The sequence below is a fragment of the Podarcis melisellensis genome (genome assembly GCF_964234715.1).
Source record: "Podarcis melisellensis genome assembly, chromosome: 9".
Taxonomy (NCBI): Eukaryota; Metazoa; Chordata; class Lepidosauria; order Squamata; family Lacertidae; genus Podarcis; species Podarcis melisellensis.
Genome location: NC_138541.1, coordinates 1,181,551 through 1,207,736, shown reverse-complemented (window position 1 = coordinate 1,207,736; position 26,186 = coordinate 1,181,551). Strand labels below are relative to the sequence as shown.

Here is a 26,186-nt window from a genome sequence, read left to right as displayed (position 1 = left end):
AAAATCAGTGGGGTTTTTTTCTAAAAAAATATTTAGGGGTACTCTCATTTTCCCACTCATACTTCCCCTCAATTAGTCCAAACTTAGATTCATAAAATGTACCCCTGCATCCCCCCTCCCAGGAAAAAGCACTGTGTAAAACCAAATAAAAATGATTTCTTAAAAAAAAGGAAGAGTGAGGCTCCGTGTGTATTGGAAGATGGCGTGCCTAACATTTTATGCTTTCCCTCCTAGTGGATTTAATGAATTCTGCAAAACAAAAAAAATCTGGAGATCTCCCTTTCCCTGGCTATTTAAATGTCTTTATTTAGCAGAAATGAACGATGCAATTGATAGAAGTTCCAGATTTCATCAGATAATTAATGCTGCCGATGAATGGTCTTGTTCTATTTCTTACTCAAATTTGTAGACGTTTCTTTCTGCATTTCTGTTTTGCATTCTTTTTCTTTTCTTCCTAAATCATTATAATTGGGAAAAGAATAGGCTGCCCCACTGCTGCGAATTGGGCAGACGCAGCTTGGCTGCACTGGCTCATCTAGTGTGGTCCTGCGAAACAGCCTAAGCCATGGGGCCGGCCCTGCCGTTAGACAGTGTGAGGCCGTGTGTGTCTGTAGGAAGCAGGCATTTGGGGACAGACAGTCCTGTGTGCACTGAGCAACCTGCCTCGCATCCCCTCAGCGACCTCGCTGCCCTCGGGTGAGGTGGCGGGCACAGCGCCCCACAACCAGCAGCGGAGGGAGCTCAACCGCCAGGCTGCCCAGCTCTACCCATGCGCATGGGATACGGGGGGGGGGGGGAGCGAATCCTGTCCTTTGCCTCAGGCAGCAAAGCATCTTGGGCTGGTCCTGCCAAGCCACCCTCAAAACCTTAAGCTCCCTGATCTCGCCCCTGGAATAAAGACTGATGAGATCTGATGTGCTGACTCACGTAAAAACCAGGGGCGATCAGATGCAGGAGAAACACAATCCCCAAGAAGCTGTCTTGCCCACTGAGGGGTGTGCTCTGCTGTCGGATGCAATTGCCATCACGGAGCCTCACTCTTTCGAACTGTACATACATTCAAAACTCAGTTAAAACTATGTAGTTGAATTAATTCTACAAAATTCACAAACTTGATCCAGCGACAGCAGCTTTTCAAAGTCTGGTAGTCTGTTACACTGCCAGCGCCACGTTTGCCACCCCCTTGGCTCCTAGTGCCCCCAGGTGTGTCATCCCACTGCCCACTTTGGGAACCCCTGGCCTAGGGGGTCGCAGGAAGACCCCAGGGGGCGAGCCTTGTCTTCAGCGTGGGGCTCCACAGTTCAACACAACGCTTCGAAGTACGGCTACAGGTGGGACAAAAGATGGAAGGAAGGAAAGCCAGCAAGGAAAGGGAAGAGGAAGTCAAGAGAAACGAGGCGAGGAATGTGGTGTTTTCGAATTCAGGCAGAAGAAGATGCCTTCCACAATCCTATGACGCCTCTTCTTCGTTTCTTTGGGCCCCTACACACACACACACTTCATGGGCCACAGCCTGGGCCTCTTGCACGTCTTCCCAAAAGGATTTCTCCTCCGTCCCTGACAGAAGCATCCCTCCGGGCCAGGTGACACATTCGAGAGACACACGCCCCTTCTTGGGTAACAGACACCACCTCCTCGCCCTGATAGGACCTGATGAAAAATTCACCACGGCTCCGGCTGCAGCGCCAGGGAAGGAGCTGGCCAGCAGGGTCTCTTTTTACCTTCCTCGGGTTACAGCTCTGACCCAAGAGCATCGTGCGGCACAGCCGCCCAAACTCCTGTCAGGATGTGGGGCTGCACATTCTCAAGAGCAGCCCCATTAATGAGGGAGGCCAGACGTGCTGAAAGGGAGCCCTTGGCACTCTCTCGCTCGCACCACCGGGGCTGGGAGGGGTCCTGGGTTTCGGATCCAGGGTCTGCCTGTTTTGATGCTGCTCCTGCCCCCCAGTGCTCAAGACGAGGCACAGGGCCACAGCTGGGTCGCTTCTCCACAAGTCAGGTGTGCTTGCAAGAGTAAGAGGTGTGATGAAGCCCATATGCGGGCTCTGAGCCAGAAGATATATGTTTTTAAAAAACAAAATCCAAATTCTGAACCAAGGAAAACCAAATCAGCAGTCAGAATGACTGCATGTAAATTAAACACATCTGGATCCATTTCGATATTGCGACTAGCTTCCAAGATTTAGTTTTTTTTCCGGTTAAGAGGAGAAATGAAAGTGGCTGCAATATTCAGCACTGGGTTCAGCAACCCAAGCAGGGCAGAGAAATTTTATCCTGAACTTCCACAGGGCCACCTGACTCATTTGACTCCATCCCATCCCCACTCCTGAACCATGAAGACTACTCTCATGAAACAACGGATAGGGGCAGGGGCTCAGTTCTGTGCAAGGTCCCCCATTCCAGATTCCTCCTCCAGATTTACCTTGTGTTCTGCTTCAGAAAAGAGAAAGAGATTAACACCAACTTCTTTCCCATTAAATTATGGTGTCCTCAGCTTCTATTGTTTGTGATTTGTTGTTTTCAGTGATTTTTGTTTTGTTTTGTTTTGTTTTGTTTTGTTTTGTTTTAATTTGCTGGTTGCTCAGAGACCCCACTTTGGGGTGGAAAAATAGGATATAGGTGGATCCATGAATATATCAATCAAGTGTTTGTACATGATCTGCTGCAGGACCTCCCGCAATTACCACCTTAACAGGAGGATGCAGGAACAGGGTCTTATGTGTGGTGGCTCCTCCTGCCCCTTGGACCTCCTGCTCTTCTCTTGAACGTCAGTCAGGCGCCATTATCAGAGTCTCTTCAGAGCCCACTGGGGTCCTGCCTTTTGAGGGGAGGTTTGTGCCTGAACTGGATTAGAAATGGCTTCTCCATGTACGCTCCAGCTGTTAAAACACTTCAAAATTTCTCCTGGAAAGCAAGTCCTCGCTATATCCATTAAATCTGAATTAATCAAAAGTCCATTCATCAGTCCTCTTGGAAATGGCCAAGCCATTGGCAAAAGCCACCACTTCTCCAAAGTGGAGGGACCTCAAATAGAACACACACACACAAAAGTCCACTTCTTGGCCGTTGCCATCTGGTCTGCTGAGGGACGGTGACAACTGGGTTTCTTAACTAAGGGCTTTGCTACTGCTGCTGCTGCTTGGTTTCCTTTGCTGGGACACGAGAAAACTTGACACCTGCCTGTGCCGCTATCCCCCCCCCCTCTCTCTCTCTCTCTCTCACACACACACACACCAAGGCTCATCGGCTCGCAAACAGATACAGGTTTCCTGGGGTTGCCTGCTGAGCCATTTGCCAAGTGTTGAAATGTTCCTAGGGCTGTGGATCCGATTGTGCAAATACGTTGCACACATCCCTCAATATAAGCAAATCAACAGCTCCGACAGTTTTAATTCAAAACGTGCACTTGGTATTAAGAAAGGGGGTGAATTTTCAGACCTGGAACTTGAGCCCCTTTGGCTGCGAGGCCAAGTTGGACCAGCGGCAGGTTACATATACCCTCTTCCTTGCAAAAAAAAGGGGGGCTGCTGGTTGATACTCCCACAGCACCCCCTACTGGCTGAAGGCCTGGGAAGGGAACCAACGGCACCTGGGCAAATGTTCTGGAGCAGAAGCAAGGGGGCTGAAGACTCGCCCTTCCCGTGGGGAAAGCGCAGCTCACATGCTAAAAAAAATGAAGAGCAATTCAGAGTCAAGTTGCAGCTCTGAAGCTAAATCGCCTTGATGCAGCAGAAGCTCTCGCAGGATCCAGCCGACTTACTCAGAGGCTGGAATCTGACACTGTATTAAAACTGGCTGCGATTGACTCGAGTATTAAATAATCGTAGCCTGGGCGAACGCAGCCATACCAGTAAATGTAACTGCAGTTTATTTCCTGGCTGTGCCAAAATATTTCAGCCATCAGCCTCACTGAGGCCCCTTTTGCAGAACAAAGATGGTACAGAATAAATGCAGACAGCATCTCGAAAGCGACCGCTAGAGACCCCGCCCCGTCCCTGGGTGTCCTTGGGGCAACAGAGGGGCTGGCAAGCCCCCTGTGGGGAATGGTGAAGGGGGCTGGCCTGCTACTTTTCATCCCCCCCCCCCCGCAAAACCATATTTAACAGGGCTCTAATACCTGCAAGACATCAAAATCTCTAAGCGGTTTTCAAAACGCTGTTGTTGTCAATTAAACTTATACCCTGCCCTTCCTCCCAAACGTTGTGGACTCCCATTCCTAGCAGCCCTAGGAATTATTTTCCAAAGCATCTGGACTTGAAATATGTCTCTGTGAATACGGTTTAAGCAGGGTGTAGTGGGAAGGAGAGGGAAAGCAACACTTTTGTGATACGTATATTGACCTCCTTTTCTTATAAGCAAAGCTACTCGCTGGCATTTTGGACCACACAGCATCATCTCCAATTCTGGAGCAGACCTAGGCTGCTGTCCTCTGGAGACGCAGGGGATCCAGGCAGCTATTCAGAAGCCTGTAGTTTTCTACCTCTATAATTTATTATTATTAATAATAATATTAATAATAATAATACCCCAGCCACTCTGGGCAGCTTCCAACAAAATATTAAAATACAGTAATGCATCAGACATTAAAAGCTTTCCTAAATAGGGCTGCCTTCAGATGTCTTCTAAAAGTTGTTGTTCTCTTTGACATCTGGTGGGAGGGTGTTCCACAGGGCGGGTGCCACCACCAAGAAGGCCTTCTGCCTGGTTCCCTATAACTTGGCTTCTTGCAACTTTGCTTTTTGCGACTGCTGCCTTGCCACCGTGCCTAGGGCAGGGGGCTGCAGGGTAGGGCATCTGTTGCTCAAAGGTGGCTGGGTCAGACCGGGCACCTTTGGAGAGCAAGGAGAGTGGTTTGTATAGAACGGGAGGACCTTCCCTGAGCAAGGAAGGATCAAGCACACCAAGGCCACGAGGAGGGGTCCTGAGAACCAAACCATTGAAATCCTGACTGCAGGCGCCCATTTGTGAGCAGTTTTCCAAAAGGATTACACAGAGAGACAGGTAAAAGGTAAAGGACCGCTGACAGTTAAGTCCAGTCGCAGACGACTCTGGGGTTGCGGCGCTCATCTCACTTTACAGGCCGAAGTAGCCGGTGTTTGTCCGTAGACAGTTTTTCCGGGTCATGTGCCTACCGGGACTAAGCTAAGTCATTTCTGGCGCAACGAAACACCAAAACCAGAACAGCGCTTGGAAACACTGGTGATTTAGTCTGAGAATGAAACTGCGTTGTTCCAAGACAGTGGGCTGACTATGATCCCAGTGGAACATCACAGGAGTCTCTCCTGCCCTCTTAGAACCTTCCTTGAAGCATCTCACTGCTCATGGTCCAAGCTCAGAGCAGTCACAGAATCATAGAATTGGAAGGCAGCTCCCAGGGTCATCTTGTCCCAACCGCTGGAATGCAGGAATCCCAGCTCAAGAATCTCTTGACAGATGGCCATTCAGCCTCTGCTTGAAAACCTCGAAGGAAGGAGAGTCCACCAACTTTAAAGTACTTCCTGACATTGTCATAACCTCCTTCCTTGCCATTTGAAGATTCTGACTAAACATTAGGAAGAACTTTCTGGTCAAAGTCACCAGAGCAATCTCAGCTTTTACAATCGGCCTCAAATCTGGGGTCTTCTCTTTCTTCCACAGCATTAGGGATCACTTTGTGGAGAGTCTGCAAACGAGGCAAAACAGCAACTTCCGGCGGGGAAATGAGTCCGCACCACGGCACATCCCAGGATGGAAGGTGTTCTGGGATGGCCTGATCCCTCGGGGTGTAGAGAGGCTGAAAGCCGACTTGGCAGGGAAGGGGATTGTGGGGAGGGAAGGAGGGAGGGTTGGGAAGAGAGCAGAGCCGATGGGGGCTACAGAAACACCCCATGGTCCAGAGAATGCCACTGGGAATGTAAGCCCATGTCAGCCTCAGAAACAAACGGCACTGCATCATAGTGGCAGCTGAGACAAAGCGGGGTGTCTTTTAATGGACAAAGATTGTTTTGATGAAAAAAGGGCATCAGTCATTGCATCTCACTTCATTCAGACTTTCTCCTCTACCACCATCCATCTTCACTGCCAGCAGATGACAGAAGCGAGGCCCCCGCCACCACCCCACACGCCCCCCACGCAGACCGGGGTGTCGCCCCCGCTCCGTAACAAATGACTTTGCTGGAAAATGGCCTCTTTCCTCCGCATCTGCGCTTGCCAAAGCCCAGGGGCACCCTATGGCCCACCACAATCGGCGAGGCTGCCACAATGAGGTCCCACTAATGGGCGGAGCCTCTGGCCACCGGCGGAAGCGGGAACAGAAGCGGCACAGTTTGGGGCTGGAGGCAGCGCCTGTGAGAAAGAACATTCGCCTCCCCCAGGACGCCCCAACGAAACGCGCGCACGCACACACAAACACCCCTTCCTTGCGCACAGCGGAATGCAAATCCCTCTAGCCAGGCATTATGCGCAAAGACAAAAGTCAGGCCAGCAGGAGCAGCAGCTGCTCAGGACCCAGGCGGCCCAGGCCAAGCCCACCTTTCCTCCACTGGGATAGAGTCCAACCCAACCCACCCACGGCCCCAAGGGCTATCGGTGACACCTTGCACCGGGCCACCACCTCTCTCCCGCTGCTTCCGTTGGTGCGAGAGCCGTAGGCAACTCCACGAAACCGGTGGCCACGTCCATGAGGGTTGACGTTGGCGATGGCGGCGAGGAACGAGAGGTCTCCGGCCTGGCTCGCCAACCCCGCCCCTCCTCCCTTCCCCTTCTCCTTCCCTTAAGACCTGATGGTCTTCAGTCACACATCTTAAAAGGAGCACAAAACACCAGAACACAAAGACGTACTTGTCTCAAGTCGATGAAGGCCAACTGCAGTGTGTCCCCTTGGAACCCAGGCACTGGGCCGGATCTGGCAAACTCTGTGGGAAAGAAGAGAGGATAAAAAGCGCTTTTAACTAACCATGGACAGGGAGATTGGCAGACGGATGACAGCGGAGACAACAGCGGCTGGGGGAGAGGAGGACCGCACTTCTAAGGAGCAAGGTCTCCCTCCCTTCCAGCTTTTTGTTCACCCTTCAAAATTTGTGTCATCAAAACACCATTAATTCCACCATCCTGACAGCAAGGAAACTGTACTAATTCGACCTGAAATTTATTCCCATGAGCTTCACTGGGCTCCAGAGTATTTGTTTTGTGAATGGACAAACAATTTGCAAAGAAGAAAGGCGTTTGGGGGAATGGAGGGGAGGACGGGGGGGGGGGTCAATGGAAAAAGTTTTCCTCCCAACACAATAAAATCTTCAGCTGTGAAACCCTTTTCAGTTCCGAAAGCTATTTATATTTGGGGGCACTGAAGGAATTTTCTAATTTCATGCCTGTCACAGTGATCTATGCACATTTGTCAAAAATAAATAAGCCAGGCTGCTCCATTAATTACGTTGGAACAGAATAACATCTCCAACTGATATATCATATCATTGCACAAGGACCAGAAAGTGGGGGAGAACCACCACCGCTGCCATTGCAGGAAACAGCCATTTATTCTGAAGGCGGCCATTGGACGAGCAGCTCATGGCAACAGGGGAAAGATCCTCAGATCCTTCTCTCTTCTGCGCCACCTGAATTCAAAGTTTCGGGTCTAAATCCATAATGTGGTGCATAATTGTTGAAACACCACATCACAAACAACACAGTACGAATGCTGAAGATCTGTTTGCTGCCTTGCTAAGTTCACATACTGAAGGTTAAGCAAGGCTATCCCACCTCCTCTTGCCTTCATTGAGTAAACTAGAAGCATCTCCCTCCTAGGAAAGTCAGGGCCCTGAACATCACAAGAGAACTCACATTTCATCTCCCTAAACCGTTCACCTAACATGCTGCTAGTTGGTGGAACTGGCCAGGACTTCAGGAAGAGCATCACTACCCAAGATGCTGGAGAAACACACAAGGCTGGTCCAAGGACTTGGGTCCCCTCAGGCAGCTGCTCTACACAAGACGTTGTGTAGCAGCAACGTTGCAGGGGTGCATCTCTCCGATTGTGTTTTGCTTTACGGGTGCCCCAAGTGAAGACTGGATGATCAGAGTAGCTGGGCCATCCTCAGCAATGCAGCAGGCCGCTCCGGACCCTCCAGGAAGGCCGGGAAGACTGGGCACCAGTGACTCGTTGAAGGGTGTCACTCAAGAGGCAACATCTTCTAGGCTCTCCCAAAACTTAGCATGGGCAGGTTCCTGGCAAATGACGGCAGAACTCCTACCCAGGTTGAGGAGTTCTTGATCGCTCAAGATGCACATTGAAAATTAATTAACAGACGTCTTTCCCATGTTGAGATTTATTTGTCGTCGGGACAAAATCTAAGGTAGGAATGGAAAATGAAGCCTTGGGAAGCTGGGTGTGTGGTCGAGAGGGAGACTTGTTCTTAGGCTTTTATTCAAAACACAGCCAGTGCTTGTAATACTGAGCTAGATGGACCAAGGTTCGGACCCTGTGCCAGGCAGATTCCTTGGCTCCCCTGCAGTCTGAATGGACGTCATGGGCCATGGTTGATTTACAACTCCATACATGGCATACAAGCTCTGGTTTTCCCAGTAGTGATGTATGGAAGGGCGAGCTGGACCATAAAGAAGGCTGATCGCCGAAGAATTGATGCTTTTGAATTCTGGTGCTGGAGGAGACTCTGGAGAGTCCCATGGACTGCAAGAAGATCAAACCTCTCCTTACTTAAGGAAATCAGCCCTGAGAGCTTACTGGAAGGACAGATCCTGAAGCTGAGGCTCCAAGACTTTGGCCACCTTATGAGAAGAGAATACTCCCTGGAAAAGACCCTGATGTTGGGAAAGATGGAGGGCACAAGGAGAAGGGGATGACAGAGGACGAGATGGTTGGACAGTGTTCTCAAAGCTACCAGCATGAGTTTGACCAAACTGCGGGAGGCAGTGGAAAACAGAAGTGCCTGGCATGCTCTGGTCCATGGGGTCATGAAGAGGCAGACACGACTAAATGACTAAACAACAACAACAACATGGCATCATATGGAGATCAACCTCCTAGCCTCAAGAAGACACAGACTGATGAGATGGTTTTCTTAAGATGCACCAGATGTCTATTATTATTATTATTATTATTATTATTATTATTATTATTAGGAGTCACTTGCCACACAGAGTTCTCCGAGCAACTTGAACAGCCAGAGAGGTCATATTCGGAGGCAGCTTGCCAGTTGGATGTCAGAACACAAGTGTGCAAAACCTGCTGTTTAATTCCAGCCACCACCCGGCCCAGGAGGGCACAGCCAGTTCTTCCATTGAGCCCCCTCAGTCAGGTGTCAGGACAATTAGCACAGAGCAGCCCAACGGCCCAGCGGGAAATTGCCCAGGAAACCATCGGATCCCTGTGCCATGTCAGCAAGGCGAGAGGGGGGTGGGAGCGAGCGGGAGCGAGAGAGCAAGCCCCCTACAGCATGGCCCCTCGAGCAGAACATGGACCGAGAATGGAGCTGGCCCCGGTACAAAGCCCTGGGGCAGCCGAGAGGGTTGGGAGATCTGTGTTCAGGCCAAAGAAGTGATGTCTCCGCGAGGCCTGCAAGCAGGGGCCACCCACCCCGGGCGGGTTACAGGGGGACTCTAACCTCTTTCCCAAAGCACCCTCCCAAAGGCAGCAGGACGGAGGAATAGGAACCGCTAAGCCTTGGACAAAGAAGAAGAACTAAAGAGAGCCCAAGACAGCTGAAGAGCTGGGGTGGGAGAGAAGGAGAAAGACCCACATGGGTTGATTATATGCAATGGACGTTTTTTCCTTTCGTTGGCTGTACAACAGAAACAAGACATGTACAGAGAGGTCCCTGTACTTTACACACTGAAAAGGGGGGAAATATACCCCCTGCAAATTCCCATTCTCTTGGAAGCACAGAGGGCAGCCTTAATCCATCTGGGATACTGCCACCTCCTGGGTGGGTTCATCTTCCGACTGCCCCCACCACAACTGGAAGAGCACGAGAACTCGCCCTCCCTCCCTCAACCTTATCAACGGGAACAAAGAGGTCAGTCACTTAGAAGAGCAAAGGACCGTGTGCCTTGCAAGCGCCCGTTAGACCCGGAAGAACCAGCCCAAGCCCATTCCGGGAGCCTTTCACCATTGCTCACTCGCTGGCCCTTCCCAGCCCATTTTTTGGGAGGACTTTCCAAAAGAGCACATGTATACACTGCCACGCCTGCATGTAAACTGTATGACCTTTGTGCACACTCTTCCCACAAAACCCACATTTTTTCCAATGCACGTTTTCTCTGAGTCGTACGTTTTATACGCAGACAGAGGGCCTTCTCGGTAGTGGGTCCGCCCTGTGGAACGCCCTCCCTTCAGATGTGAAGGAAATAAGCAGTTATCCTATCTTTAAAAGACATCTGAAGGCAGCCCTGCTTAGGGAAGTTTTTAATATTAGTGCTGTATTGTTTTTAACACTCGATTGGGAGCTGCCCAGAGTGGCTGGAGAAACTCAGCCAGATGGGCAGGGTATAAATAAATTATTATTATTATTATTATTATTATTATTATTATTACTACTACTACTACTACTACTACTATTATTAAACATTTGTTATTTTGTGTGTGTGCACTTTTGTGGACCGAAACTGCATTAAGAAAACCAAAAGAGTGCATAGTCTGACTACTGCTTGCAGCTTGGAAAGCAACTAAGTTTGGGAACGTCCAGCTCTCTGCGCCTCTCTCTGCCTCCCTCCCTCACCCACCCAGTTGCGCCCTCCTGCCTGCCAGCCTCGGAGCAGAGGTGAGAGGCACCTCTGGCCAGCCATGGAAAAGGAAGGGGCCTGGCAGGCCCAGCCGCCCCGTCACCTCGCCTGACCTTCGAGAGCAACACTTGGACTCTGTGCGCCTTCCCCAAACTCCTGCCAAGACTTTCCAAGCAGGGCGACTGCCTGCACTTTACTCAACAGCTGCAGGTAATCACTGGGAGGGGAAACGAAAGAGTTTGGAGCAGATCTGGAGGAGGAGGAGGAGGAGGAGGAGGAGGACATTGTTGCACAGAAGAAAGGGGCCATTATGGAAACGCCTTGGCGAGGCGGCTGCTCTTCAGGTGGGAGGGATGGGGAGGCTCCCCTCCTTCCACGGCTACGTTCAGACAGGACACGGAAATTGCTCCGCAAATCCCCAAGGTAGGCATGCAGGAGGCTCTAGCCCCAGACAAGCCAGAGACAGGGCCTCCGAGAACACTCCAATCTGCGCTAATGTCTCCCCACAAAGTGCCGCAATTTATTCTGAATGGGCTTTTCATCCATGAAGGTGGCTCTCTGTTAGCACCTGCGGAGAGACGCCCAGGAAATGAAGAGCAGCGGCTGGGGAACTGGGCCTGACCAGTGGAGCTCTCTGCCTGTCTCCTTCTTACGGTCAAGACTTGAAGCAAGCTGTGCCCTGGGGCTTTCCTTCCTGCTCCGTGGCTTATTTCCTCAGGGCTCCTCTCTCATCCCTCCCAGCCTCCTTGCAAGCTCCCAGCTCCTCCAGGGCAGAACAAGCCTCCCTTCTTCTCCCTCTTTTTGTAATCAATATTCACTGAAAGTTTTCCACATAAGGTACAATAAAAATCCCACTAATTCAATAAAGAAAAATGGGGGCGGGGAGATGAGGAAAGGGAGGTGGAAATTGTTTTTCATTTGTTCCCCTTTCAGGGCACAAACCTTGATGGAATGAATGGGGACCCTTCCCGGTATACTGGGCCCTAGATCACTCACCGCTTCCCATTTTTATTCTTCAACAAGTGTCTAATTTTGATGTCTAACGCAGGGAAGTGAGTAGCAAAGGCTGGGCAAGTGCGAGATGAGCTACGGACCATGGAAAGTCCTTCCCGCTCATGGAAATCAGCAGCGACCCACGGGAGGAGACTTATCAGTCATGCTGTCAGCAAAGATCACCAGGAAATGAAGGGGTTTTGCGGGCAGTGAGCCTGCAAAGCCTTTTGCCAGCATTTGCTTCTCTCAGAGAGTCTGAAACTGACAGGCAGGGAGAAGAGAGCAGGAGCCTCCTTCGCCTCAGCCCAAGGGGCATTTGGGGCCTGGAGGGAGAGGGTCAGCTGCCCCGACCACGCAGGCTGGCACCCTCCAGGAACAGGTCAAGGCCTTAAATCCACTCATCTAGCTTGGCATTGCCCACCCCCTGGCCAGGAGCAGTTCCCCAGGATCCAGGCAGGGATCTCCCCCAGCTCCAGCAGCTGTGGGTGCAACCTGGAGCCTCAGAGAAGCAAAGCAGCAAACGTGTTAATAGTGTTCTACAGATTGCAGCTGCTTTACTGCTGATTTGTTAATTGTATGACTGATGCTGTACTTGCGATGTTCTGTTCCGTTCTGGTTATTTATTGTTTGTAAGCTGCTTCATTTGAAAGGAAAGTGGCGTAGAACCACCACTATCAATCCAATGGACTGGGATTTCCCTGCTCCCTTTGCAGAACAGACTTCAGACTGACTGGTTCCACCACTTTTGCAGGCTGGAGACCTGGGATTTTGAATAGCAGGCTTCTTAGGTGCTGCTTGCATTTCACTGCAGGCGACCGAGACCCCACGGAAAAATGCAAGATGCTAATACAAAACACAGCAATGACAAACCTAGACAGCATCTTTAAAAGCAGAGACATCACCTTATTGACAAAGGTCCATATAGTTAAAGCTATGGTTTTCCCAGTAGTGATGTATGGAAGTGAGAGCTGGACCATAAAGAAGGCTGATCGCCAAAGAATGGATGCTTTTGAATTATGGTGCTGGAGGAGACTCTTGAGAGTCCCAAGGACTGCAAGAAGATCAAACCTCTCCATTCTGAAGGAAATCAGCCCTGAGTGCTCACTGGAAGGACAGATCCTGAGGCTGAGGCTCCAAGACTTTGGCCACCTCATGAGAAGAGAAGACTCCCTGGAAAAGACCCTGATGTTGGGAAAGATGGAGGGCACAAGGAGAAGGGGACGATGGAGGACGAGATGGTGGGACGGTGTTGTCGAAGCGACCAGCATGAGTTTGACCCAACTGCGGGAGGCAGTGGAAGACAGGAGTGCCTGGCGTGCTCTGGTCCAGGGGGTCACGAAGAGTTGGACATGACTCAACAACTAAAGAACAACAACAATACAAAACAAAACACAAAAAAGGTTGTAAAGGGGAGAAAAATCCCCGCTGAGGTTAATGGAATTCTGTTGAAGCCAAGAGTGAGAACGGCCACCCAAGTCAGGATGGGCCACCCCGACTGCAGGGGCAAGTGGAAAAGCCCCGTCAGGGGAAAGAAAAGCTGGGAACCCATTCAGGTCAGCACACGGGACAGAGCAAGGGAACCTAGGGAGTGGCCTTATACAGTCAGACCACTGGTCCATCTTGCTCATTGCTGTCAACACTGACTGGCAGCAGCAGGTCTCCAGGATTAGAGGCTGGAGCCTCCCAGCCCTGCCAGGAAATGCCATTGGGGATGGAGCCCAGGACGTTCTGCTTGCAAGGCAGGCAGTCTCCCACTGGGCCACGGGGAGCAGCAGCCTCTGAAGGACAAGGGACAGGGCCGGGGCAGTCCCTGGGGTGAAGGGGTGAAGGGGCCGGCAGCAGGGCAGGGAAGGAATGGGGACGTTTTATTGTATTTTAAATACTTTGTTGGAAGCCACCCAGGCAGACGGGCGGGGTATAAATAAATTTATTATTATTATTATTATTATTATTATTATTATTATTACAGTGGTACCTCTGGATATGAACAGAATCCGTTCCGGAGCACCATTCATATCTAGAAGCAAATGTAACTAGCGACGGCACGTCTGTGCACGCACGCATCCCTTTTCGCTGCTTCTGCGCATGATGTCATTTTGAGCGTCTGGGCATGCACAAGTGGCGAAACCCAGAAGTAACACGCTCCGTTACTTACGGGTTGCCGCGGAGCACAACTCAAACGCGCTCAACCTGAAGCGCATTCAACCCAAGGTATGACTGTATTATTATTATTATTATTATTATTATTATTATTACCACCACACAGCATGGCCTGAGCCTGCCTTGGGTGCTCCTGTAGCAAAACCCAGCCCTCTTGTCCATCTCTTGGCATACGTCCCCCAGCGCCCCCCCCCAGGCACGTGGAAGTAGCCTTACGTTCACACTCCGCCACGTCCAGGTTGAACTGCTGCAAGGCCCCCAGCGAGAGCTGCCGGACTTCGGCTTCCAAGAGCAGCTGGGTCAGCGAAGTGGCCAAGTGCTTGCAGGCAGACATGCAGGCCGTCTGAGCCACCTTGCCCTGGAAAGCAAAATGGGGAAGAACGTCAGAAGGGCTGCCGCAGGAGGGCGAGATCTCCAAACGGGGGAAAGAGACAAGGAGGGCGCGCACAGAACCACACAAGCCTTTCCCAACCAGTTCTGGGAGAGACTCATCAGGGGCATCAGCCCTGACTTGGCCTGGCCTTGATGACCTGCAATCGCTGGCAGGTTCAGCCAAGGCAGATTCAGTTCCTTGACACAAGGCAGGGTAAAACAAGTTACAAAAAGTGTTTTCTCGCCAAGCCTGAGGACACAGGAAGGGTTTCTTTCCTCTCCTGCATAAAACCCTGGCATGATACAGAATAGGAAATGCTTTATCACACACATAAGATGACTGTGTAAACCAGCCCAGAGGGTGATGGGATCAAAGTGAGATTCCCAAACTGGGAATCAGCATGAGCTTGTATTGAATTGTATTACTTGCTCGAACGATTTGCTTTTCCCCTGCTTTATTTAAATGCTACTGCGATTCTGATATTATCATTATTATAGCAATCACGATGTTTGCTGACTTTTCAATGCAAATGGTGTTAATAAGAGCCATCCTGAGAGCAACGTTTGTTACTGGAAATTAAAATTTGTTACTGCGAATATTAAATCAAAATCAACTTGCAAATTTCGTATCAATGTTTAAGGTTTCTTAAGAAGTTCGGGTTTCACTGGAAAGGTCACCATGGTTTGTTCGGGGTTTTTCACTGCAGACTACATTTCCCATGATGCTGTTGCAGTTAACTCTTGTCTGGAAGGAACCTGTGCCCTGCAAATTCCGTAACTACTTTTGGCTTTCATCAATGTAGCTTGCTATAGAAATGACACCTCCCATTCAAAGCAGGTAAGGGAGCCTAATAGTAAGCTTTAAGAAACATTTAAAATTGCTGAAAATTTAGAGAGAAATGGAGCAAAAGCGTGGGAAGTCTGCTGCCAGAAAGAAAGAAAGAAAGAAAGAAAGAAAGAAAGAAAGAAAGAAAGAAAGATGAATGTTAGAAAAATGTTGGAATGAAGTTATACGGCTTTAGCAGAAATGTTATAAGGAACTAAGTACAAATAGATTGTTAATGTATTAAAGGGAAAAATAAGGTTAGAATATGTTAAGATAAATTACAGGACAGAAAACAGAGGAAGATGGAAAGGAATTGCTGAAACAGTTAATTGAAGTGGAATACAAAAAGGGAGGCGTGAGGAGGTCGCTGAAACAAGTGAATGAAAGATAAGATATTGAAATTATTGGATGTGTTTTTAATTGTCTTTGTTTTGTTTTGTTAATTCAATGTTTTAGGGTTAGTGTTATGTAGTGTTTTTGTTTCTGTATTGTATCGTATTGTTTTGTTTAATTCTTTTTATTTTTTTGTAATCTTTAAACTGTTAATAAATATTATTTTTTAAAAGAAAGAAAGAAAGAAAGAAAGAAAGAAAGAAAGAAAGAAAGAAAGAAAGAAAGAAGGAATAGTTAGCATTTATGCTCCATTCCACTTGAAGGTACATTCTGGTAAGAGCTGCTACTGAAGCCTGGTAGGCCCCCCCGCCGAGTTGACAGCAATATTTGGGCAGCTCCCCACAAAGTGGCTTGGGAGGCCCTGGACACCGTCCACTTGCGAGTGTCTGAATTCTCCCTGCCCTATCCATCAATCCTCTATGCCATGGGTAATTAATTAATTGTGAAGCCTGGGGGGAAATAACACGAAGGAAGAGGTAATTATCCCCTTAGAAACCTATGCAAAGAGAGACGCTGGAGGGAAAATACCCAAAGCAAGATGTGCAAAGCTGGCGAGGCTCCTCACTTTGGCTGCGTTTTCAAGAGCAGCAGATTACATGCATCCACAGCTAGAGTCTGAATGGGAAAAGATGCACCCTGACCTCTACACACACACCGCTGAGCAGGAGACAGGCTGCCACATTCCTGAGATGCGATGTCTTTTGGGAAAGGAGGAGCGCACAGCCTCCCTGAGTTTCTGGTCCCTGGCTGGAAAGACCCTTGAGATTTCTCAGGCTCTGAAGCTGGAAGCAGCTCCCTGCGCGGGTCATCTCAACAGATTTCCCTTCACTCCGCAAGGGAGCAGCGCAAGAGGCCTTCACTTTCTTTATTATTAAATAAGAGGATCACCCCACTACTCTGGGTGGACACTTCAGATCAGAGAAAGCCGGAGAAAGTTTTAATCACCGCATACTCCATTTCTAGAGGGATGCGGGTGGCGCTGTGGGTTAAACCACAGAGCCTAGGACTTGCCGATCAGAAGGTTGGGGTTCGAATCCCTGTGACGGGGTGAGCTCCTGTTGCTCGGTCCCTGCTCCTGCCAACCTAGCAGTTCGAAAGCACGTCAAAGTGCAAGTAGATAAATAGGTACCGCTCCGGTGGGAAGGTAAACGGCATTTTTGTGCGCTGCTCTGGTTCACCAGAAGCGGCTTCGTCATGCTGTACGCTGACTCCCTCGGCCAGTAAAGTGAGATGAGCGCTGCAACCCCAGAGTCAGCCACGACTGGACCTAACGATCAGGGGTCCCTTTACCTTTTTACTCTATTACTGCATCTTATGCTATATTTTGGCCTTGGGACTCTTTTAAATAACAAGCATTCAGTGGAAACAACAACAACAAAAGTAAGTAGCAGACATCTCAATGAGTTTAAAAAACAAGCAGAAGACATTTCTCTGTCCCTGCTGGACACACCAGGAGGATGAAAAGCGTGTCTCTCACCCTTTCAACCTCTGGTTTTCAGTGGTGGAAGCTTCAGCCCCCCCCCCCGTCCCCAATGCAACCGTCCGCAGAAGGTGGTAGCAGTTGCTGCTTAGCCTGGGTTAAGGAACCCAAGGATCCAGAGGTACCTGGCAGCAAGGTGCCAGAGAGATCCATCAACCGGAACGGCTGCTTGCTGTTTGCTGTTTCCTGAAACATTAGAAAGAACCCTTAGATGAAGGGGACGCAGACAGGAGCAGGAGCTGATTTGTGCCCACTGTGAAGCTGGCTTGTCCATATCAGATAAGCAGGCTGCAAAATACACACAGCCTGGCACATTTACAACCCCTGAGATGGTTATCCTTGAAAGAAGCAGGCATTTCCGGCATCTGATGGGCGAGGCTCGGAGGCCACAATATGGCAGCTAGCCTCTCAAAAGGCCCACAAAACTATTCTGACCTTGTTGATGCAGAATGCCAGAATCCAACCCTTTGAAGTTTATTCTTAATGCTAATGATGCCTTGCTGGAAGAGAACAACCACCTTTAATTATCCTTGCTACTTACGACGGCGTTTTGGAGGAACACCCCTTCCCCCGCCTCTTTGCCAGGTAAAATGAACAGTTTATTCTGCAGATGCATAATACCATCTCATCCCAGAAAGCCCGAGAACAGTATGAAGCGAGTAGTTTGGGAAGCAAAAAAGGAAAACGACTCTTTATTCTCTTTCAGCGAAAGGAGACTGTACGTGAACCAAGGAATCCCAAAAGTCCCCTGCCGTTCCAGTTCAGAACAGGACCGGACAGGCTTGGAGATGAACATGGGAAAAGAAAGCTTTTGGGGGAGGGCAGCAACTCCGTGTCAGACCCAGGCCAATAAAAGACGGAAGGCTGTGGGGCGGCTGGACTCCAATTCTCACCAAATGGGCCTGGCTAGGTGAGGCTGGAGGGAGTGGAGTCCAATCTGGAGGCCACCACAATAGCCACCCCTGACTTATGAGCTTTGGGATTTTTGGAGGGGGAGAGGAATCTGGAGACCCTGCAACTCATGTCATCACCCCAGCTTATTCTCTCCTGTGCTTCAAATCTGTTCACAGACTCCGTTTTCCTTATCAAACGCTTTCTCCCGGACCACAACACTTAACAAATCACAGAAGTACGGAGTTCGGAAGGACCCCAAGGGTCACCCAGTCCACCTCCTGCAAAACAGCTGACGCTAAATAACTATTGACTAGGAGCAATACTTTTTTTTTTTTGCTGTGTACGGAGACAGGAGTCTGGCAGAAGGGAGGACAGTGCTTCTGGAGACAAGAAAGGGGGATGGCACGGAGACTGTGGAAGAGCTAAGGAGAACCAGTGTGGTGTAGTGGTTAAGAGCGGTGGACTCATAATCTGGGGAACGGGGTTCGCGTCTCCGCTCCTCCACATGCAGCTGCTGGGTGACCTTGGGCCAGTCACACTTCTCTGAAGTCTCTCAGCCCCACTCACCTCACAGAGTGTTTCTTGTGGGGGAGGAAGGGAAAGGAGAACGTTACCGCTTTGAGACTCCTTCGGGTAGTGATAAAGCGGGATATCAAATCCAAACTCTTCTAAGGAACGGAGAGCCTTCACAATTAACAGAGGAAAAGCTGGTGGAGAAAATGGCAGGGCTCCCCGAAACCCTGGTTTCTGGTAGCGTAGCTGAAGAAATGCATCAAAAGCTGATATTTTACGACAAATTACAGAAGCCACAAGGTTACTGGGGCTTGATGGAATTGGCCCAAGAACTTTAAGAAAATCTCCCATGTGAATCTGACGGACTATTAGCTTAAATCAGCCTCATTAGCATAAGCCTCATTAGCAGAGGACTGGAAGGTAGCTGGCATGGGCATCATTGGAACAATAATACATATATATTTAGAAGAATCTGGGTTAGAGTGGGGGTCAGGAAATTCTAATCTTATCACCCTACATTCTTAAAGGCTAGACTTGTCAAACTGATTGGCAGGACAGGCAAATGAAAGGTCTTCGCAAAGCGTGCAGTAAATTCACGGAATCTGCTGCCACAGGACGTGGAGGCGGCTGCTCTAATCCATGGAGGAGAAGGCTCTGAACAGCAACAGTGGGTTATGGTCGACATTAACAACCTCCAGGTTCAGAGGCTGCATCCTAGCCACCCCAACTCCTGCCCACGTCCCTACGGGAGAGGGTGGTGCCCACCCGCAGGGACACAGCTGGATACGGAAATCCCCCAGGACTGTCCCTGCCCTCACAGGAAGTCAGCCAGGGGACTCTTTCGTTGTCCTCTTATGCATCTCAACGGCTGTGCAACCGGTGTCTTGAAAGAGGCAGCACATTTCTTCTGATGCCGAGAAGGAGGTGGGGGGACGTTGACAGAAGGATGACATACCTGCCCCAGTTGTGGTTTCTGGCACCCTGAGCACAAATCACTGTGAAAAATCAGGCTGGTGGGCCAGCATTTCTTGCTGTGCGTGGAGTGTTTTATGAGCTTCTGCGTTTGGGACCTTGCTTAGCTTTCTGGCAGGATCCACAGCTGGCCAAATGTTCCACCATGTCTCTGCTTTCTATGCTTTGGAAACATCCACGTGGGCCTATTACTCACCTCGAAGCTTTGGAAGCACAGCGCCCTTGGGCTCAGCACGCGGGGGGGGAGGGGAAGACCCACGAAGAAGAGGCACCACCTCATCCATCACTCAGGCCCTTATTCCAGCAGGCTCCGTTCCTCAAAGCGCTGCTACATTCCATTTCTCACAGGCAAAGAGAAGCGCGAAGGGCAAAGCTATTTCACAGAGTGACAGGATAACATTCCTGGCCGGCTGCTCTTGGCCTGCGCCAGCGCTCCTGTACCAACTCCCATTTCCAGGGCCAGAATAAGGAGGGCAGGCAACAAGCGGCCTGTCCGAGGAGGAACACAGGAGATTGAGCTGTGCAGTCGAGGGTCAAGCGTGCTCAGGGGGGCCACTGTGAAGCCCCAGGGGTGAAGGATCCAAGCAGAAGCCGTGGCTCAAACTTGCAGAAACAGTTTTCCTTCTTCATTCGCAATCCTACTTTTCATTCTCCATTGACAACTGAGTCACTCACTGCCTTTGTGGGGACTCATAGAATCACGGAACTGCCAAGTTGGAAGGGACCCAAAGGGTCATCCAGTCCAACCCCCTGCAATGCAGAAATCATAGCTAAGGACTCCCTCCTGAGACCACCAGGGACTGGACAGTGTTTCATTTCTCCCAACATCCAGCTCACTTGCATGGCTGGAAAGTCACTCCAAGCCAGTGATTCCCAAACTTTTTTCAAGCCATTGCAACCTTGGTTCCATAAAGTCACCCCCTAACCTACCCTTTAGAAAGCAAATAGCAGTTTGAACAGCCCACTAAGAAAGACAATAACACAAGAGATTCAAAACAGTCACAATTAATTGCACATTTGTTCAAAATCCAATTAAAACTATTTGATTAATTCAACAAAAATGATAAACTTGATCCAGTGACAGCCCCTTTTCAAAGTCTGATTGCCATTGACACCTCCAGTGCCCCCCTAAGGAATCCCACTGCCCTCCCCAGGGGGAGGTACCCCCCACTTTGGGAACCAAAGGCAAACCTTGCTCCCCTGCTCAGCAGGGCAGGCACCTTTCCAGTCAATAAGCCTTCTGAAGCTCAAGAACCGCTCATCATTTCACAAGGCATCGGCCGCCCAAAAAACAAACATGGCGCACTCTGAAACCTTGCCTTGGCCAACATGCCCAAGGATGACCGCAGCAACTGGAAGAGCAAAACCCCTGTATTCAAGGAAGCTCCCTGGAAAACCTTCAGGCTGCATCAACTGTTTATCCAAGATTTTTGAAAACAACACAGAAAACCTAACTAGCTGGACCAGGGTGAAAAATGGCAGCAAGGGCTTATGAGATGCTGCACTGCCAACCCCTTGGAGTCTGCGGACAGCGTTCTCTGGCTTCAGCCTGGTTGAGTGCCAAATAAAGCCAGACACCTCGGTGGCACCGGACTTTGCTGGGAAAACGAGACAAGCGTTTAATAGAGGAAGCTGAATGATGGTGAATTTTCAGGCACTTTGCCCACCCAGTCTAACAATTTCCCACTCTGAGTGGCAGTGGTCTCCTGATGCTACCTACCCCCCCTCCTTTTTTTACCTGGGGGTGCTGCCAGGGAATGAACCATGAACCATCTCCCTGAAAACCAGGGGTCTCTGCAACTGACCCAGGACCTCTCTGAAGGTGACCTCTCACCTGCCAATGACCAGGTGCCTTTTACTAGGGTGACGCCAGGAAGTCCTTTGCAGCTGCCGCTCCTCCTTTGCATGGCCCATTTATTCAAGGGGGGGGGGAACCACAACCCTTGAAAGTGCATCTCCTAACTGTCGCTACCTGCAGCCAAGTAGTGATTGCTCTTGCACTTGAATTCTGTTTGCGGATTTTCCAGGAGGGGCACCTGGCCAGCCACTGTGAGAACAGGATGTTAGACCAGATGGGTCACTGGCCAGGCTCTTATTAGGTTCCAACCTCTCCTCCACAGAATTCTGGATTCCCAGGTTGTCTCCCATCTGGCCACTGACCGGATGAGGAACGGCTCAGCTTCAGAGAGGCTGCTGCTTTAGAAATCTGGTGCTGTGCATGATCTAGCCACTGCCCACAGGAGGGTGAAAGGGGATGGCGAGACCGGGAAGCCCAACATGCCTGGAGGTGGGCAGGGCAAACGCAGAGGCCAGGAAGGCAGAGATTACTCTCTTCTGAGGCCAAAGTCAAGCGAGGCTGCTCCGATGGCTGCTCTGGGAGGACTCCCATCTGCTTTGGAAAACTAGGCATGAAATCACCTAATTCCATTTGTGTTTCAGGCCCTGGGCAATGGAGCGAGTCCTCTGGGTCCCAGAGGAGGAGTAATCACCTCCGCAAAGAAGGCCAGAGCTGAAAGCCCTGAAAGCCGGCCATCCCCGCAACACGTTTTTTGGGTGGTGACAAGAAAACACACTCAAATCAAGGAAATGTGTTAACAATTAGAGGATTAGGGGCAGAGCTGAAAGGCTGCCTTGTTAATTAGGGAACCTCGCTATCAAAGGCCTCATTAGGAGCTACTGAAACTCAAAGGCTGTTAAAACAAACATCCATTAATTCCAGTCCACAATCAGGGTCACGTTGGCTGCTACCTACCTCACTGCAAGAGGGAGGGAGGGAGCGGAGAACCTCCAGGAAAGCACATCTGGCTGTTCTGCAAGGAGAGAGCAGGACTCCTGCAGACATGTAGAAAGAGGGGTGGAGCCTGGGCTGGGGGGGGCACTCCTTCAACATGGGGAAGCTGGGGGCTGGGCCACTCAAGGAAAAGGAGCCCATGGATCTGTGCTGGTTAGCAGGTAAGAAGGAGCAGGGCTGAGGGTGGTCCAAAACATTGGGGGGGGGCACCAAAAGCACTCCAAGCGGAGATAACATGGCCTCCTTATTCTGTAGCCTGGGTGAATAGGCAACGAAACTGCAAGTAACGTGGGTCAAATAGTAAGTTTAAGGTGATGGATGTTGGGGAAAACATACCATGAGCTCGTTCAAGGGATCTAAACTAACGGGTTGCTAATCGCGAAAGAACTTGTGCTCGTGCTAAGTGGAAAGGAAGAAAAACGTGTTCTGACTTGGGGATTCCTAGGAAAGTGATTCAAAACAAACAGACCAGCTATCATAGCATTGCTAAGCTGTGGAGATCCATGTTGCTGGATTGCAAATCTCATCATTCATTGATCACAGGATCATGGAATTGTAGAGTTGGCAGGGACCCCAACGGTCATCCACTCCAAGCCCCGGCCGTTGCAGGAATCCCATTACAGGGGGGTGGAGTGGATGACCCTCGATTACGGGACATGCTACCTGGGCTGATAGGATCTGGAGCCCACCAACATCTACAGGGCTACCACAAGTTAGGTCACTCCTGGTACAGGTGGAGAAGAAAAACATTAGTGGTTCTGAAAATATGAATGGAGAAGAAAGAGCGAAGAAAGGTTTGTTTGTTCCCTACTTCTCTCCTTTGGGAACTTGGGGTCCCCAGTGCAGCTGACGGGTGCTAGGTTCAGGGCAGACAGTGTGGAATTAATATATGGAATTCTCTGCCACAAGATGTCCTGCTGTCCAGGGGTTTTGTTACACATCCATGGAGAAAACACTTTCCCCAAGGAGCACCTACTAAGGTGTTGAATGGAACCTCAGAAGTCGGCAGTTCGAATCCCTGCGACAGGGTGAGCTCCCATTGCTCAGTCCCAGCTCCTGCCCACCTAGCAATTCGAAAGCATGTCAAAGTACAAGTAGATAAATAGGTACCGCTCCGGCGGGAAGGGAAACAGCGTTTCCGTGCGCTGCTCTGGTTCGCGAGAAGCGGCTTAGTCATGCTGGCCACATGACCCGGGAAAAACTGCGGACAAACGCCAGCTCCCTCAGCTTACAGAGTGAGATGAGCGCCACAACCCCAGAGTCGTCTGCGACTGGACCTAACGGTCAGGGGTACCTTTACCTTTACATTGCTTTTAAAGGCCCCCTGGCACAGCATCATGTCCCGGGTTCTTGGGGTTGGTGGGAGCTCGTATTCCAGTGTCCAGGCCATGGCAGAACCTTAAGCCCCTCAAAAAGGGCAGGAAACCTGCCCCCCCCCACCCCCAGACTGCCCAGCTACCCCAATGCCCAGCGCAGTAGTCATTCCTGAATCTTCCCTTCCCTGGAGGTCACATCCACTTAGGATAGAAGGCAGCTGACCTTTGCAGGTTATTTTACTTGAATTTGCCCCCCAATTTTTATTTACATTGTGACGGGGCGGGAAGGAAAAAGGTTAGCTGCTTTTTGAGCAAGAGCTGGTGTCTCCTTGCACTAGACGTGGCAAGCGTAGGATTTCAAAGAAGCGAGTGACTTCACAAAGTCAACTGGAAATTAATAGGTTCTTTTTGATTGGAGACTGTGCCCAACTCGGCATTTGATCTGGGTCCATGGGAAACAATCGCAAGTGGCCAACGCTGAGGCCAGTGTGTGGAAAAGACTTGGACACAGGAGGAGACGGACGGCAGGCGCTAAACTATACAGACAGAGTTTACTTGAGTTTGGAATTCACAGAGGAAGAGGATGACGTTTTCAGCCAGTAAATTGGAGTTCTTGTTTACACAGCACAAGGCTCACCACAAGGGAGTCTTGCGGTCAGAAACAGAAGCTGCCATTTTGCTGGGACCTCCGCAGCCCCCTCAGTCAGGAGCGGATTCTGTGTAAGACCCACTGTGTGCAGGAGGAGGAGATCCCAATGGATTGGGCCTCTTATTGGATCCATGCTTGGAACAGGGCACCTTTCCAATTCCCACATGTGCAACTGAGTGAAGACAATTATTGCCTCTCCCTCTGCAAGAGCCACATCACCTTCTCTGCCCCAAAATGCCAAGCAAGTTACAAGACTCTCCTGTTAACACACCTCAATTCCAAAGCCCCACAGCACTCAGCACCCAACACAATAGAGGCACGTGGATGGTGTTGGCTACACATGCTTTCTGAAGGGCAGAATCTTCACACTTCAAGGTGCATCGCTGCCACTGTGGGTTCATAAAGTCTGCATTTTAAAAAATTCTCTGTACCCTTAAGTCTGAAGAGGAGAGGACCCTCCTGGGTGTCCCTGGGGCTGGTCCCTGGAAGGTAAGAACTGCTTGACAGTGGAACAGACTCCCTCAGGTGGTGGACTCTTCTTCCCTGGAGATTTTAAAGCAGAAGTTGGGTGGCCACCTGCCAGGGATTCTCCAGCTGTGATTCCTGCATTGCAGGGGGTTGGACTGGATGACCCTCGGGGTCCCTTCCAACTCTGCAATTCTATGATTCTATAAAACAGCCGCAACTGTCCCCAAAATACCTGCTGTCACCTGATACCTTGTGGCTGATCACTCCATGACCCACCATCTCTCCCTCTGAAGGAGATTCCTCCCTGCAGAAACCATCACACCAGGAAATCCATTCTGCACAAACCACAGGCAGGAATAAGCCTTTCAGCACGGGAGCACTGGCTCTTTGGAACTGCCTCCTGCTGCACACCAGACAGGCCCCATCTTTCCAACACCGACTGAAGACCCACCTTTTAAGTGGAGATTTTTATTCCAGACTGCATCTGCCCTGGATTGAAAATTGTTGCTATATTGTCTCTGTTGTTGATGCTTGTATTGCTAAATCACTTTGGGGAAATGACTCAAAAATCAAGTATGGAACTAATTAAGAGTAGCTGTAACTACAATGGAGATACAGCAATTAGTAGCGTTATAGCAGTAGAAAGGAAATTCTGACTGAACACTGGGAAGAACTTTCTGAGAGCAAGAGCTGTTTGACAGTGGAGCAGTCTCCTTCGGGAGGTGATGGACTCTCCTTCCTTGGAGGTTTTTAAGCCAAGGTGGGATGGTCATCTGTGATGGACCCTCAACTGAGATTCCTGAGTTTGGACTCAATGACTCTTGGGCTCCCTTCCAACTCTACCATTCCATGCTTCCATATTGCCAGGGGGACATGCGCCACCCTGAGTGCCTTCAGAGAGGGGGCAGGGTACAAATAAACAGTAAATAAACCAGATAGCCAAGTGCTAGTATCTCTAATGGCTATTTAAATGGCAGAAACGCCCAACCCTGCCGCCCCATACCAAGGAGGGGGCTCTTCCACACACCACAACATCTGCTGTCATGAAGAGCCAACACAGGCTGGTGCCAATGTGGTGCCCCAGGGCATGTCCACCGGATTGGGAGACTCAGCTCAGTTTTCAACAGACTGAGTGGGTGGCCTGGGCCAAATCCTGACTCCAGCTCAGTGATGTCCCTATTACATGGGCTTCGTGCTAAGAAGAAGAAGAAGAAGAGGAGGAAGAAGAAGAAGATGAGGAGGAGTTTGAATTTGATATCCTGCTTTATCACTACCCAAAGGAGTCTCAAAGCGGCTCATATTCTCCTTTCCCTTCCTGCCCCACAACAAACACTCTGTGAGGTGAGTGGGGCTGAGAGACTTCAGAGAAGTGTGACTGGCCCAAGGTCACCCAGCAGCTGCATGTGGAGGAGCGGGGAAGCAAACCCGGTTCACCAGATTACGAGTCTGCCGCTCTTAACCACTACACCACACTGGCTCTAAGAGAGAGATTGCCCACATCTTTCGTGGAGAGGCTTCAAAACAGAGAACAGCAGGCCGGGCACTGTTCGCTTTGTCTAAGATGATGGTGAAATTTACATACCCCGCTTCCTTCTGACCAGGTTGCCCCAGCCACTCTCCCAACAAAATATTAAGAAGCACAA

General features: G+C 50.1%; 1 protein-coding gene across 1 annotated transcript in view; it reads right to left on the bottom strand.

Moving 5' to 3' along the window:
- EXOC6B (exocyst complex component 6B) overlaps positions 1–26,186 on the bottom strand; it is a 213,486-nt gene that overhangs the window by 38,864 nt on the left and 148,436 nt on the right. Inside the window, exons 19-20 of the mRNA XM_081924938.1 lie at positions 14,086–14,227; positions 6,820–6,893 (exon numbers count right to left, since the gene is read on the bottom strand). Of these exons, the coding sequence (XP_081781064.1) occupies positions 6,820–6,893; positions 14,086–14,227 (216 nt within the window). The remainder of the gene's footprint in view (positions 1–6,819; positions 6,894–14,085; positions 14,228–26,186) is intronic.